This window comes from Lolium perenne, chromosome 6, assembly GCF_019359855.2.
Source record: "Lolium perenne isolate Kyuss_39 chromosome 6, Kyuss_2.0, whole genome shotgun sequence".
Classification (NCBI taxonomy): domain Eukaryota; kingdom Viridiplantae; phylum Streptophyta; class Magnoliopsida; order Poales; family Poaceae; genus Lolium; species Lolium perenne.
The window spans coordinates 21,178,632-21,193,185 of record NC_067249.2 but is presented as its reverse complement, the minus strand read 5'-3'; the positions used below and the strand labels follow the sequence as shown (position 1 = coordinate 21,193,185).

Genomic DNA, 14,554 nt, shown 5'->3' with positions numbered 1-14,554 from the left:
GCCCATTTGTTGACTTGTCCAAGGGTCCCGAAAAACATAGGGCCGGCCCTGCTCATATCCTCCAACCTCCCTTTATCTTTGAGTTGCTAACAAAGAGAATATCATGATCAAAGCTTAACTCCTCCAACGAAGGAATGTGACATGCCCTCCAAATTCACCTATGGCCCGAGTCTCGCTGTGTCACCTTGACCAAATGGCGGCAAATGGTGACGGGACACCGCGAGAAATTGCGGCAAATGGTGGCGGGAGAGAAATTTGATGAGGCAAGGTTTTTGTGCGCTTACTACTGATAATAAACTCAGGGTAATCACGGACAAAACGCATTGATCAAGCACCGGTGCCCTTACCGGCGCCGACTAGAACCTATCGGCCATGCCCAAGCCAAAATTCCTGCTCGGACACTCACACACCGATAACATCATGTCGGCGTCCTCTACGCCGACGAGACGGACTACCGGTGACAGACTCGTCGGCCTCAGCTACCCCGACAGGGGCTACTTGGCTTAGCCATGGCTGATAGGGTCCAGTCAGCGTCGCCATGGCCGAGGCCGTATTATTTTCGAAAATTCCCAGCTTCGATTATTATTTGCGAAAATTAATAAAAAAATCGTACCAGTATTATTTTTCAAAAAAAAATAGCCACATTTGTAGGCAAAGCTCCGAGCCTTGGGCATCAGTCACTGTATCCAGATCACGCAACAGAGCACGGAACGACAGCGACAACAGCAACAGCCGCGGGCTCCCCTTCTAAACCCCTCCCTTTCCGCCGCCGCCGCCGCCGGCAATGGAGGGCTTCCACAACCTCCTCGCGCGCCCCAACTCCGCGCCGCTCGCCTTCTCCCTCCCGCGCCCGCGCCGCAGGCTGCCACCGCCACACCCTCACACCATCGCCTGCCGCGCCGCCAGCCGCTGGGCCGACCGCCTCTTCGCCGACTTCCACCTCCTCCCCGCCGCCTCCGCCGCGCCCGAGCCTCCGTCCGCGGCCCCCGCCTCCGCGTCCCCCTTCGTCCCGCTCTTCCCCGACGCCGCCGACCGATCTCTCCCCCTCCAAGTCGACTTCTACAAGGTTAGGCCCCGTACAACACCGCCTCACGGGCATCTCGTGCAATCTCCTCCTAGGTCCTCCTCAGAATGCACATCTGATAGATGAGAAATACTCCATTATGCTTGAAATGTGATGATAGTCTGCCTTAACAAATGCCGTAGCTCCAACAATTCCCCTTTTAGAAATTCCACCCCCAAGCCTCGTTTTCTAGGTTATTACTGTCCCCTCCAACCCCATAAAACGAATGCCCCCTTACCTGCTGCACGAACTACTGCATGCATTGGGTGGAAACCTTTCGGAAATGATGATTTGGTCCCTGCTCAGGTCCTGGGCGCAGAGCCCCACTTCCTCGGCGACGGTGTCAGGAGGGCGTTCGAGGCGCGGACAGCCAAGCCGCCGCAGTACGGTTACAGCACGGACACGCTCGTCGGCCGCCGGCAGATACTGCAGGTCGCCCACGACACTCTCACGGACCAGAGCTCCCGCACGGAGTACGACCGCGCGCTTTCTGAGAACCGCGATGCGGCGCTTACGTTGGATGTTGCTTGGGACAAGGTGAGGTGGTAGGGGCAGCAGAGTTTGCGCGCTTGGCTCTTGTAGGATTTCAAATTAAGTTAGGGATACGATTGGTCTCTGCTTAAATTGAGTGGCTTGTCGAGCAGGTTCCCGGTGTGCTGTGCGCCCTTCAAGAGGCTGGGGAGGCACAGGCGGTGCTCGCAGTTGGGGAGCAGTTACTGGAGGATCGCCCGCCCAAACAGTTCAAGCAGGATGTGGTGCTAGCAATGGCTCTGGCTTATGTGGACCTGTCGAGGGATTCAATGGCGGCAAGCCCTCCAGATGTGATTTTCTGCTGCGAGGTGCTTGAAAGGGCCCTCAAGCTCTTGCAGGTTAGTTATTTACACCATCGTACATTGAATGCAGATTTAACTTGTCTATGGTTGCCTTTACACAAACAGTTTTTTTATTAATCTTACTGTCATATGTTGAATTGGGTGAAAACATAATTTCTGTTCTTTTACTGCTGTATATAATATGTATTTATCTATTTGGTGCTAGTGCTGAGTATTATTTCTTATCTTATTTGGCTCGGTAAGTCCCCTTACAAAAACTTAAGTATTTCTGTATGTGATTTCCTTTTGTTTCGATTTGTCAAAAGTCTTGCTTCCATGCTTTCTTGAGATTACCCGGTTTTGTCTTACTATAGTGTATCCTAAGTTTGCACCCAGCTGACAATAACACTGATTACCTATATGAATGATACATTTTTTCTCGTTCCCCAATATTGCATTAAAATTAGTTATAACAACATTGTAAGATAGTAATACCTAAAAGGCTTTAAATTTCTCATTTCCCTTTTGAACTCAGAGGTGCCTTTCAATTTCATTGACCTTGATACTAATGTCATAGATGCCTTTGCTATTACAGTAAATAAATGAGAAAATTAACGTATAGTGATTATTTAATTTGTCACCATTTTTCCTGCTCGGAGAAGCGCAGGGACAGATCCTACTCATTATATAAGGAGTATGATGAATGTAGAAGAAGTCTACACTACAAGATCAAATTGTACAAAAGGGCACTCAATAAAAGACGATATTTTCATTTTATATTTTCACTGGGACGATATTTGAATGTATAGAATTATTTAAATATGTGAAGACCAGCTTGAAATGCATATGCTGTATGTTGCTAAAATAGATGTTCTGGATTCAGTAGTAACAGATATGTCTTCCTTTAGGAGGATGGGGCAAGCAATCTCGCACCTGATCTGCTGTCACAGATTGATGAAACTTTGGAGGAGATCACACCTCGTTGTGTTTTGGAGCTTCTTGCCCTTCCTCTTGATGAAAAACATCGGAATAAACGCCAAGAAGGTCTTCGAGGTGTGAGAAACATTTTATGGAGTGTTGGTAGAGGAGGTATTGCTACTGTTGGAGGAGGATTTTCTCGTGAAGCTTACATGAATGAGGCCTTTTTGCAGATGACGTCGGCTGAGCAGGTTCGTATTTATATATAAAAAAATTCACAAGGCAGTAGCCTGTTCATGTTGCTGTGACAATTTTTTCAGAAATGTATTGATTCATTTTGCATTACAAACCGTAGATGGATTTCTTTTCAAAAACTCCGAATAGCATACCACCTGAGTGGTTCGAAATCTACAGTGTGGCACTCGCAAATGTTGCTCAAGCAATTGTAAGTAAAAGGCCAGAGCTCATCATGATGGCAGATGATCTTTTCGAACAGCTCCAGAAGTTCAATATAGGTTCTCAATATGCTTATGATAACGAGATGGATCTTGCATTGGAAAGGGCACTCTGCTCATTGCTTGTGGGAGATATTACCAACTGCAGAATTTGGCTTGCAATTGATAATGAATCCTCACCACATAGAGACCCCAAAATTGTAGAGTTTATTGTGAACAACTCTAGCATCGACCAAGAGAATGATCTTCTTCCAGGGCTGTGTAAGCTTTTGGAGACTTGGCTTGTCTCAGAGGTTTTCCCTAGGAGCAGAGATACTCGAGGTATGCAGTTCAGACTTGGAGACTACTATGATGACCCAAAAGTTTTAAGCTACCTAGAAATGATGGAAGGTGGTGGTGCTTCTCATTTGGCTGCTGCTGCCGCTATAGCAAAACTCGGAGCTCAAGCTACAGCTGCTCTTGGTACCGTCAAATCAAGTGCTCTCCAAGCATTCAGCAAGATTTTTCCATTGATAGAACAGCTAGATCTTTCAGCCATGGAAAATCCTGACAATGATCTTGAGGGTTCTCTTGAGAAATTTGATCTGAAAAAAGTTATGGGATTTGACATACATGATTCCAAAAATGCGGCCTTGAAGATTGTCTCTGCTGGTGCATTGTCTGGTCTGCTGGCAGTAATAGGCCTCAAGTACATGCCTCGTAAGAGGGTGCTCCCAGCTATCAGGAGCGAGCACGAGGCCGTGGCAGTTGCTAATGTTGTTGACTCAGTTGATGGTAAGGAGACACTCTTTACTTTCAACTAATAAGACAAAACCTCCCATGTGTTTACTGGCCATGCTTGATGTCTAATGAATTACATTTTTGGAAAGCAGCTTTGTTTCGATTAATAAAACAAAACCTCCCATGTGTTTATTACTGGCCATGCTTGATGTCTAATGAATTACATTTCCGGATAGCAGCTTTGTTTCGACTAATAAAACAAAACCATGTGTTTACTGGCCATGCTTGATGTCTAATGAATTACATTTTCGGATAGCAGCTTTATGTTGATGTTTTTGACAGAGTTATGTGCCAAAATTTCGATCCATTTCTAAATTTGTTTCTGAAACCATAATACATGTACCAGTTCTGTGCCTAATATAACCCTTCATATTTGTCTATTGAAGATGATGCATTCGACGAGTCAATACATATTCCTAGAATGGATGCAAAGTTGGCAGAAGATATTGTGCGCAAGTGGCAGAGTATCAAATCCAAGGCCTTGGGATCGGATCATTCTGTCGCGTCATTGCAAGAGGTAAGGTTCAAAACTTTGACCGGGTTATTGATTTGTACTTGCACTCGTGAGCTCCCTTATGTAGCCAGAGACACTTTGCATAATCATTTATGTCAGCTTGTTCACTGCTCATGAGTATACTTGCGTGGTAGTAACCCTTCTTGCTTGGCTAGTGTTTTAGCACTTCCATTGTCTCGGTATTTCCATAGTCACAGCATAATTTCCCCAGAGTTATTTCCACTGCGAACTTATCTCAACCTTCTGCTTGTAACCGGAACTGATTCCCCCAATTCCAACAGGTTCTTGCTGGCAACATGCTAAAGGTATGGACGGACCGAGCCGCAGAGATCGAGCAGCATGGCTGGTTCTGGGACTACACGCTGTCCGACGTGACGATCGACAGCATCACCATCTCCCTGGACGGACGGCGGGCGAGCGTGGAGGCAACAATCGAGGAGGCAGGCCGGCTCACTGATATAACCGACTCAAAGAACAACGATTCGTACGACACGAAGTACACCACCCGGTATGAGATGGCCTTCACCAAATCAGGAGGGTGGAAGATAACCGAAGGCGCGGTCCTCAAGTCTTAGAACATTCGATGTGCAGCGACCTTCCTAATTTCGTTTTTTTTTTTCTTGTGTAAATAAGCAGTGTAGGCTATTTTCAGTCTTGGAAGACTGATATTTTTGGTTAGTCTGATGTTATCAGTGATGACCTTTTTTTCTCTCTCTTCCGGTGTTTGATTCCGTTTGTTGTTAGGCTATAGATCAGTGGAGATAAAAGAGAAAATGAATTGCTGGATTTCTAAACCGGAAAATCTTTGACCTTCTTAAGTGATTGATATATTCTTAAATATTGCACTGATCCTAGCTATGATCACAGTGTTTCATGACAAAGGATGGAATCGTTGAGAATTCTAGTAGTACCACCAAGGTACCAAAGCATTGTAATAAGAGTAGTACCTAAGTTTGAAAAACACACAATTGCTAAAGACAAAACTAATGTCACAGCAAGATCATGTCATGTTTGTAATCCCACATCCTGTACTTTTATTTTCAAAACATATATGGGAGATTATTTCAAAAATAAATCAAATCAAAGAACTTGGACTCTCCAAGCACGGCCGAAAGGGATATGCATGCCAGGCTGGAGGGATGGCCGATAACGGAGAAGGCGCCACGTACGACCCATCTCAGCATCCTCACGTCCCATCCTGCAATGCAAAAGAAATAGAGAGGCATGTGAGGACGGAACGGTGCGGGCCCCACGTGCCACTCCCTTGTCGTCGTCGTCTTCTTGGAGGGAGCCGCTCGCCACCAGCAACTTCAGTTCGCCCTATCGCTTTCCCCTCTCCCTCTCCCTCCGTACCGAGCGAGAGCAGACCACCTCCCTCGTCGTCGATTCGATCGCTGGCCGGCCGGCCGGCCGCGAGCTCTTCTCCCGATTCGGTCGCAGGTAACCCATGCCTTCCTCTCACGCACGCGCCCATGCATCTCGCCTCCCCTGTTCCGTTCTGTTCCTTTCTTGGTTCCATGAACGACCGAATGAATTCGTGAACTAGCCCGTCAGAGCTTCACCGTCGATCGAGAATCGATGGTTCTGCTCGTCTTTCTCCTCCCCCTGCTTTTAGATTCGTCTCTTCTTCCGCATACGGCAACCGATACAGTAGTGTAGCACACGTGTTACTATTTTTAGCACTCCAGTAAGAGTTGAGAAACTGCAAGCGCATGAAAAAATTAGTACTCCCTCCGATCCAGAACACTTGTCCAGAAATGAGCGAATCTACAAAATAGAACACGTCTAGTCTAGATACATGCATTTTTTGGGACAAGTATTTTGGACCGGAGTGAGTACTAAAAATGTTTTGGACCGGAGGGAGTACTGAAAAGGAAGGGATTAGCGTCACTCTTTTCTTTTGGTGATTCTGATCTTCTTCTCCTCCCTCTGTTTTTTTAGATTTGTTTGTTCTTCTTCTAGACATGTCAGCCTAGCTAGGAGTTGGATTTTTATCTGTCCTTCTACATATATCAGCTGAATTTTTAGTAGGAGGTGAGAAATTGCAAGTAGAAGAACGGATAAAAAGGAAGTGATTAGCGCAGCAGGCTGGCTATACATCCAAATTCATCCCTGGGTACAGACTGGTTTCTTGACGCGCATTGTAACAAAGCCCTGAACGCAGCCTAATCCCCACACACTCGCGTCAGCGTTTATTAGCGGCCCTTTGAAAATAATTTGGATCCTCGTAACATATCAAGTCGTTGCCACCAAGAACTCGTCAAGTTGTTACAAACAAGGCTGTCAGTATCGAAATACTAGGCAGGCAGTATCGTTTTCTTGTCAGCAGTAGTATCACGATACTATGAGATTTTTATTTCAATTAAAATATATGTTTATATTAGTAATAACATACCTCAAATAAATTTAACATTTAATTTGAATTTTGAGTATATTTGATGTCTTTGATAGAGTATTGATGTATTTAAGTAATGTAAATATAGGCCGACTCGTCCAATGCATGATCCAAACATAACTAATTACGAGTGCGCAAAACAGAAGACTATATATGCTTGACAATTGGTGCAAACAAATTGCTAGTTGACTGCTTTCTTGCACATACAAACTCCTTTTTAAACTCATCTCGCCCAAACTTATTAACGTTGTACTGTTTAAATACTTAGTTAGCCTTGAGACTACAGACCAATTTTTTACTCTTCAGCTTGCCACAACATTGTGTCCATATTTAAAAAAAGATATCATGATACGTATCGGGGATACTAAAGATATCATGATACGTATCGGGGATACGAGTAAGATACTAGCAAATTAAGATAGATACGTATTGATTGGCTACAGTAGTATCGTAAAATCGTAAGATACTACGATACTATCGGGATACTGACAACCATGGTTACAAATTTCCTGCATTGATTACTTTTCTTTTTCGCGACCTGTATTTAGAGGAGTAAATATCGTTTCTTGGCCTGCTTGTGGACAGCTCATGTATTGTTCGCCGATATTATTACCATTGATTCTCTGAATTTATTACATACTTTGCTTGTGTGGGAAGAAAATAGACAATATGCATTTCTTGGGCAAAAATAGAGAAGATACTTGATTGACCTTTGCTCATCTTTTGTAGTCCCTCTCATGGGGTCAAGGAGGGGAAGACAGCAGCATCCTGGTGCTGGTACCGGTGAGGGCTCACAGGCTCCACACCCCGGAGGCAGAGGTGGCCGTGGCCGTGGCCATGTCGCCATATTCCCACCGCAGGCACCTCAACAAGGTAACCAGGGGCAAGGCGGTGCGGCCCCACCGCAGCAGCCGAGGGGTCGCGCCGGAGAGGACGCTGGCCGCGGACGTGCCATTGGCGGAAGGCCGCCGCAACAGTATCCGAGTGACGGTAGAGGCGCGCATGGGGATGGTGCTGGACCGTTGGGCCGTCTAGCTCCCGAGCTGCGCCAAGCAATGGAGGCATCGAGTGAGCCTCCGCTACGAGCTTCGCAGATGCTGGCAGGCCCTTCGGAGCCAGCAGCACAAGAAGATCCGCCTGTCGAGCTTGGACAGGGCAGCAAACAGGTGGCTGTGCGACCTGAGTCCACCTCGGTTACCGTGTCGGCTGTTCCATCATCGAGCAAGGCGATGCGGTTTCCCCTGCGGCCGGGGAAGGGTAGCGTCGGCACAAGGTGCCTGGTGAAGGCCAACCATTTCATCGCCCAGCTGCCGGACAAGGATCTCCATCAGTACGATGTATGTTTATGTTTATTCCCATTATTAAAGATAGCACTCTCTTGTGAGCCACATGTGTCTTTCCTGTCTTGCTAAAATTATGCGTCTTGATCTCTGATGTTGAACAGGTTTCAATCACTCCGGAAGTTACCTCGCGAATCGTCAGCAGAGCTGTGATCAAGGAGCTGGTAAATCTGCACAGGGCATCTTATCTGGGTGGGAGGCTGCCGGCATATGATGGTAGGAAAAGCTTGTACACAGCAGGCCCACTGCCTTTTACTTCCAAAGAATTTCAGATCACATTACTTGATGACGATGATGGCTCTGGTTCCCAGAGGTCAGCCTTTCCTCAACAGTACGGTTTCCTGGCCGTATGTATTCAGTGTTCTTTTTTGTGTTCAGGGTTCTTGAACTGTTCTGCTTTATTTTGATTTAGGCGGCAAAGGAATTTTACGGTCGTGATCAAATTCGCTGCACGGGCCGACCTTCATCGCCTTGGAATGTTTTTAGCTGCGAGGCATGCAGAAGCTCCTCAAGAGGCATTGCAAGTCCTTGATATTGTGCTGCGAGAGCTACCCTCCACAAGGTAGCAACGACGTGCCTGTGCTAGTTATATTCAGAAGTGGCCGTTTAAGACATGAAGATCAATTTGTTTTTCAAATTGTTTTTCCCCACAGATATATGCCATTTGGAAGGTCGTTCTTTTCACCAGATCTGGGCAGTAGGCAACGCCTTGGTGATGGATTAGAAAGCTGGCGTGGGTTCTACCAGAGCATTCGACCTACTCAGATGGGCTTGTCACTCAATATTGGTAAAGGCTCTCCCTCCTCTAGTGTCTCACACACGAAAGAATCTCACCACTGAGATTGTCATGTTGGATTATGTTCTGCATGGTTTTATTGCTTTGGGTTTTTCTGTTCCATTTGAGAGAGAATGTATTTACTTATCCTAAATTTCCTTTTTGTTGTGCTTTTCCAGATATGTCAGCGACAGCTTTTATTGAGCCATTACCTGTAATTGATTATATCGCGCAACTATTGAGTTCTAACATTCATTCGAGACCCCTCTCAGACTCTGACCGTGTGAAGGTATTCTTACTAAACTAACTTTTTTTTTAAGATCAAAATGTGGATTTTGAGCTGAAATATGCTCAATGCCTGCTTTTCCAAAGCTTAAGATTCTTCTACCATGGCCATTTATTGCGTTTTTTTTGGTATACATACTCTGCTTCAGTCTTTCATTAAGAAAATAAGATTGTAATCTACCTTCCATGCAATATATAAGGAAACGGAGATTTGTGTGTGTGTGGTGGTGGGGTCTGCGATGTCATGAACTTGGTAGGAGTACGGAAATTTTATCTTAGATATAGTACCATATTCTCTGACTGAAGTTACTTGTCCCATGTAACCGAGATAATGCTTTTCCATCCAACACACGGGACTATGACTGAATATACTGGTTTATTTTTCTAACCCGAACTGTTAGATAAACTGTATATCAGAACTGTTGTACCGATCTGTTTGCAAATACATTCTTTTCATGGGTTATTTTGAAATAGAAGCATACACGTGCAACTCATACCTTGAAAGAGTTTTAAGGTTTTTCTTGATAGACATGGGATTTTCGTCAGATCTTCATGTCAGTACTAACTTATACTTCCACAATTTTATTTGTGTGCTCCTGTTGTATACTCACACCATAGATTAAGAAGGCACTTAGAGGAGTAAAGGTGGAAGTTACTCACCGCGGGAATATGCGAAGAAAGTACAGGATATCTGGTCTGACAACTCAGTCAACACGAGAGCTAACGTACGGAAAAATTGTTTTCATATTTTTAGAAGCTGTTTACCAAATGAAACCTTAAGATTTATTTCCATATTCGCTGACAAGCTTGACGTGTTTTTCATGCCGCAGTTTTCCTGTTGATGAAGGGGGTACAGTAAAGTCAGTTGTACAATACTTTCAAGAGACATACGGTTTTGCCATCCAACACACTTACCTTCCTTGCCTTCAGGTTGGCAATCAGAAGCGTCCAAATTACTTGCCTATGGAGGTAAACAATGTGTCAAACCAATCTCTCCTATCTTTTTTGTGATTAATTTCCGCAACATGACTCCTAACTCAGTGTGCAACTGTCCATGCTTAAATGCATGCATCATATATTGAAACTATTTTCACTTGGATAACTGCTGATTATTGTTGAGCTTATTCAGGTCTGCAAAATAGTGGAAGGACAGAGATACTCCAAGCGATTAAATCAGAATCAGATAAGAGCTCTCTTGGATGTGACATGCCAGCGCCCACGTGATCGGGAGCGTGATATAATTCAGGCAAGAAATATCTTCTTTTCCATGTCTGATGTGTTTCTACAATTGTTTGTGCAACTTCAGTATAACTCTTCCCTCTATTTTCGTTTTCTTTCTTTGGAACACAGATGGTTAAATATAATGCCTATCAGGACGATCCTTATGCGAAAGAGTTTGGCATTAACATTAGTGACCGTATGGCATCAGTGGAGGCGCGTATTTTACCAGCTCCACGGGTAGGTGGAACCATTTTTTGTAACTTTTGCTCGCTGTTATCAGCTTAAGTACGACTTCGATATAGCTCTTCTTTTAATGCAGCTTAAGTACAACGAGACTGGTAGAGAAAAGGATTGCTTACCTAGAGTTGGTCAATGGAATATGCTGAACAAGGTAACCTCACAAACATCTTCTGCCCAGGAAGTTCGCTCATCTTTTGCTTTGGGAACAAAGACTACCTTTTATCTTTATTTGCTTAATTATTGCCTGCCTCAACTCTTTTTTTCGACATTTGCCTGCCTCAACTCTAAAGCGGCTTTATCTCTAATATATGGAAATAACCGAAATGGAACTAAAAGTTAAACCAACCAAAGATGGGAATAATTGTGCTAATCAGACTAACCGCAGGATGAAATAAATAACCTGTAGCCTAGTTGTGCGTTAGCAACTTTCTGCAGAAACAGTATTGTATATCCTAGGTACAACACACTTTGCACCCTGCATCTTTTGTGATATTGGCAAGCTGCATGATAAGTAGAATTCCGGATAGAAAGTTTGGCCTCAGCTGCTCCTGGTTCTGATGTACTTATATCTTACTTTTCTCCATTTTAACTTTACCAAACGGAAGTCAGAAGACTTTGCATGTCTTTTCTGTTGAGCTGCATAATACGACAATTGAGCATTGAGAAAACAGCTTTCTATGACAGTTGATTTTTTTTTCCTTGAAGTCCATATATTTATGTCCAACATCATCCAGTTGCCGTCTGATTTTTTTTGGTCGTGGAAGTCGACTGATTTTCAATGCTATCTAAATTTCATTAACCTAATACATGTATATATTTCTTTATTCTTCATGGATCTTTAATGTCCTTTTTCATTTTTCTTATCCAGAAAATGGTAAATGGTGGCAAAGTCAGAAGCTGGATGTGTATCAATTTTGCCCGTAATGTGCAGGAAAGTCTTGTTCGTGGCTTCTGCCATGAACTTGCTCTGATGTGCCAAAACTCAGGAATGGCAAGTATTCTTGACACGCTTCCTGCAAAATGTGCATATTAGCATGAAAGAATCACACCAAGATCCATATATAAAAGCATCAACATGAATCGTAGGCTTTATACTTCAATCTTCATCTAGTCTTCTGCAACTGTAACAGTATCATGTATCATCGTGATAGGACTTTGCTCTGGAGCCTGTTCTTCCACCTCTCTATGCACGTCCTGATCAAGTGGAGCGAGCTCTTAAAGCTAGGTACCATGATGCAATGAACATTCTTGGACCCCAGCGCCGGGAGCTTGATTTGCTTATCGGGATCCTACCTGATAACAATGGCTCACTTTATGGTATCTGAGAAATGCAACCTTCCTATGTTTACTGTGTATTCTCACTGTTGTTGTGCAGATCATGTTCTTTGTTACATTTACTTCTCTCTTCGTCTCATGCTAGGTGATCTGAAACGTGTGTGTGAAATAGATCTCGGAATAGTTTCGCAATGCTGCTGTGCGAAGCAGGTGTTCAAAATGAACAAACAGATTCATGCAAATCTTGCGCTCAAGATAAACGTCAAGGTTAGTGCGCCATGAGCAAAACAATTTCATGCAATTTGCATTTTGTTCTATCTTCCTTAACTTGCTATCGCTTAATTTTGTTAGGTGGGCGGTAGGAACACCGTACTGGTGGATGCACTGTCGAGGCGGATTCCTCTGGTCACCGACAGACCTACAATTATATTTGGTGCTGATGTGACCCATCCTCATCCTGGAGAGGACAGTAGTCCCTCAATTGCTGCTGTAAGTAAAAATATTAATAGTACATGATTACCTGTTCTCCAGTCTTGACTGTGTCTGAAAAGATTTCTGGTAGTTTGCTAAGCAGTCATTCTATTGTTTTCTTGTAGGTTGTAGCCTCCCAAGATTGGCCTGAGGTCACAAGGTATGCTGGGTTAGTTTCTGCTCAGGCGCACCGGCAAGAGTTGATAGAGGATCTGTACAAGGTCTGGCAAGATCCACAGAGGGGAACAGTCAATGGTGGCATGATTAGGTACACCGGCAATTTATTTAACAATTCTTCCACAATGAACATCTCAAACAATTCATTACTTTGCAAAAATGCAGGGAGCTACTTATATCCTTCAAAAAATCAACCGGTCAGAAGCCCCAGCGTATAATATTTTACAGGTTTGTTTGTACCCAATAAGAGCACACCAGCAGGTCTTCTGTTGCCTTCTTTCACTAAAGCCTGACCTTATTTACCTTTTTTTTACCAGGGATGGCGTTAGCGAGGGACAGTTTTACCAAGTTCTTCTGTTCGAACTCCAGGCGATACGAAAAGTAAATTATCTACTTTATCCAGTTCTTTCTTTGTTCGTATTCAGGTGATGTTTCGATTAAATCCTGATCTCATTGTGTGTCACTCAGGCATGCGCCTCCCTGGAGGCGAACTACCAACCAAACGTGACTTTCATCGTGGTTCAGAAGCGCCACCACACTAGATTATTCGCGCACAATCACAACGATCGGAATTCGGTGGACGGGAGCGGGAACATAATCCCCGGTAAATCGTATAAACAACTCACAGCACATATTGCTGCTATATTTTCAACAATGACGCTTACCCCATGCTCTACATCTGAAGGTACCGTTGTAGATTCGAAGATCTGTCATCCGACTGAGTTCGACTTCTACTTGTGCAGCCATGCTGGCATCAAGGTAAACACCAGAATTTGCTTACATCTGAATCTGGCTTTTTGTGATCTTAGAGTCCAACAAACAAATCTATGCAATGTCCTCTGTCCCTAGGGCACCAGCCGCCCCGCACATTATCACGTCTTGTGGGATGAAAACAACTTCACCGCTGATGGATTGCAGACACTTACCAACAACCTCTGCTACACGTAAGACCCTTTTCTTTGGTGAAATATCTCTAATGAAATTTCATTTCTAACTTCTATCAAAAACTTGTACAGCTATGCAAGGTGCACTCGTTCGGTGTCAATTGGTAAGTTACCTTCTTCTGGGGATTATTCTCAAAGTTCTGCCGTATTATTTAGGGTGAAAAGTTCTAAATATCCTGTCTCCTTACTGAAGCCATATTTTTCTCCATTGCAGTTCCACCTGCATATTATGCTCATCTGGCCGCTTTCCGTGCCCGTTTCTACATGGATCCCGAGACCTCTGACAGCGGCTCTGCAACGAGTGGGCCTGGAGGACGTGGACCGCCGTCTGGTTCGTCGACATCACGCAGTACCAGGACACCAGGCGCAGCTGTTAGGCCTCTTCCAGCTATGAAGGATAGTATGAAGAACGTCATGTTCTACTGCTGATGCTAGGACTGCGAAGGTCGAGCTTAAATGGTTCTTATGTTGGTTGCCTCTTGTCATTGCAACTATGTGGAGAGACTAGCACTAATAATCCGCCCGCTGCAATGCGCGTGCGCTGTACTATGTTGGCTTAATTACCATGTACTTGTGTACTCTATGTTGCAAACTATGTTTTGGAGTATATGCCACCCCGTTTAGCTTGCTTAAATAGTTAAGCTCACTTTACGGTACTAATGTTTTCCTGAGATGGGGTGACAGGAGGCGCTGGACACCAGCAGCCAAGCGGTAAGCTGGCATTTGAAGCACAAGGGACGATTTGTCTCCTAGAGCTAGAATCACACTCAGGCTCCGATGGAGCAGAATGTAACAAGGCACAATCGAGGAGACGAGACTGCATATATAACCTGCTAGTAGGAATCGACATAACCCACTGCCTCTTCTCGACATGGACGACGACGGCCAG

The 14,554-nt window shown here is 44.4% G+C and overlaps 2 protein-coding genes across 2 annotated transcripts; both read left to right on the top strand.

Moving 5' to 3' along the window:
- The first annotated feature begins 681 nt into the window (after positions 1–681).
- Positions 682–5,380, top strand: LOC127308660 (protein ACCUMULATION AND REPLICATION OF CHLOROPLASTS 6, chloroplastic). The gene is made up of 7 exons (XM_051339551.2): positions 682–1,066; positions 1,370–1,600; positions 1,708–1,932; positions 2,784–3,044; positions 3,149–4,022; positions 4,415–4,545; positions 4,824–5,380. Exons 1-7 carry the CDS (start codon positions 785–787, stop codon positions 5,115–5,117), a joined length of 2,298 nt encoding a protein of 765 aa, XP_051195511.1. The 5' UTR covers positions 682–784; the 3' UTR covers positions 5,118–5,380.
- Positions 5,381–5,666: 286 nt separating this feature from the next.
- On the top strand, positions 5,667–14,272 carry LOC127308661 (protein argonaute 1C). The gene is made up of 23 exons (XM_051339552.1): positions 5,667–5,982; positions 7,667–8,274; positions 8,382–8,590; positions 8,690–8,839; positions 8,931–9,064; positions 9,232–9,341; positions 9,956–10,062; positions 10,168–10,306; positions 10,467–10,583; positions 10,688–10,795; positions 10,878–10,949; positions 11,667–11,789; positions 11,950–12,115; positions 12,219–12,340; positions 12,425–12,562; positions 12,670–12,812; positions 12,887–12,949; positions 13,039–13,102; positions 13,190–13,325; positions 13,407–13,480; positions 13,571–13,665; positions 13,738–13,769; positions 13,880–14,272. The coding sequence occupies exons 1-23, from the start codon at positions 5,682–5,684 to the stop codon at positions 14,092–14,094; spliced, it is 3,426 nt and encodes a 1,141-aa protein (XP_051195512.1). The 5' UTR covers positions 5,667–5,681; the 3' UTR covers positions 14,095–14,272.
- The last annotated feature ends 282 nt before the right edge of the window (positions 14,273–14,554 follow it).

What these genes read in the sequence shown, in the direction of transcription:
- LOC127308661 (XM_051339552.1), top strand. Translation starts at nt 5,682, where the DNA reads ATGGCCGATAACGGAGAAGGCGCCACGTACGACCCATCTCAGCATCCT. An exon ending in GGGCTTGTCACTCAATATTG is followed by an intron (nt 9,065 to 9,231) that starts GTAAAGGCTCTC and finishes GTGCTTTTCCAG; the next exon opens with ATATGTCAGCGACAGCTTTT. An exon ending in CAAATTACTTGCCTATGGAG is followed by an intron (nt 10,307 to 10,466) that starts GTAAACAATGTG and finishes GAGCTTATTCAG; the next exon opens with GTCTGCAAAATAGTGGAAGG.
- LOC127308660 (XM_051339551.2), top strand. Translation starts at nt 785, where the DNA reads ATGGAGGGCTTCCACAACCTCCTCGCGCGCCCCAACTCCGCGCCGCTC. An exon ending in TCCAAGTCGACTTCTACAAG is followed by an intron (nt 1,067 to 1,369) that starts GTTAGGCCCCGT and finishes GTCCCTGCTCAG; the next exon opens with GTCCTGGGCGCAGAGCCCCA. An exon ending in GGGCCCTCAAGCTCTTGCAG is followed by an intron (nt 1,933 to 2,783) that starts GTTAGTTATTTA and finishes GTCTTCCTTTAG; the next exon opens with GAGGATGGGGCAAGCAATCT.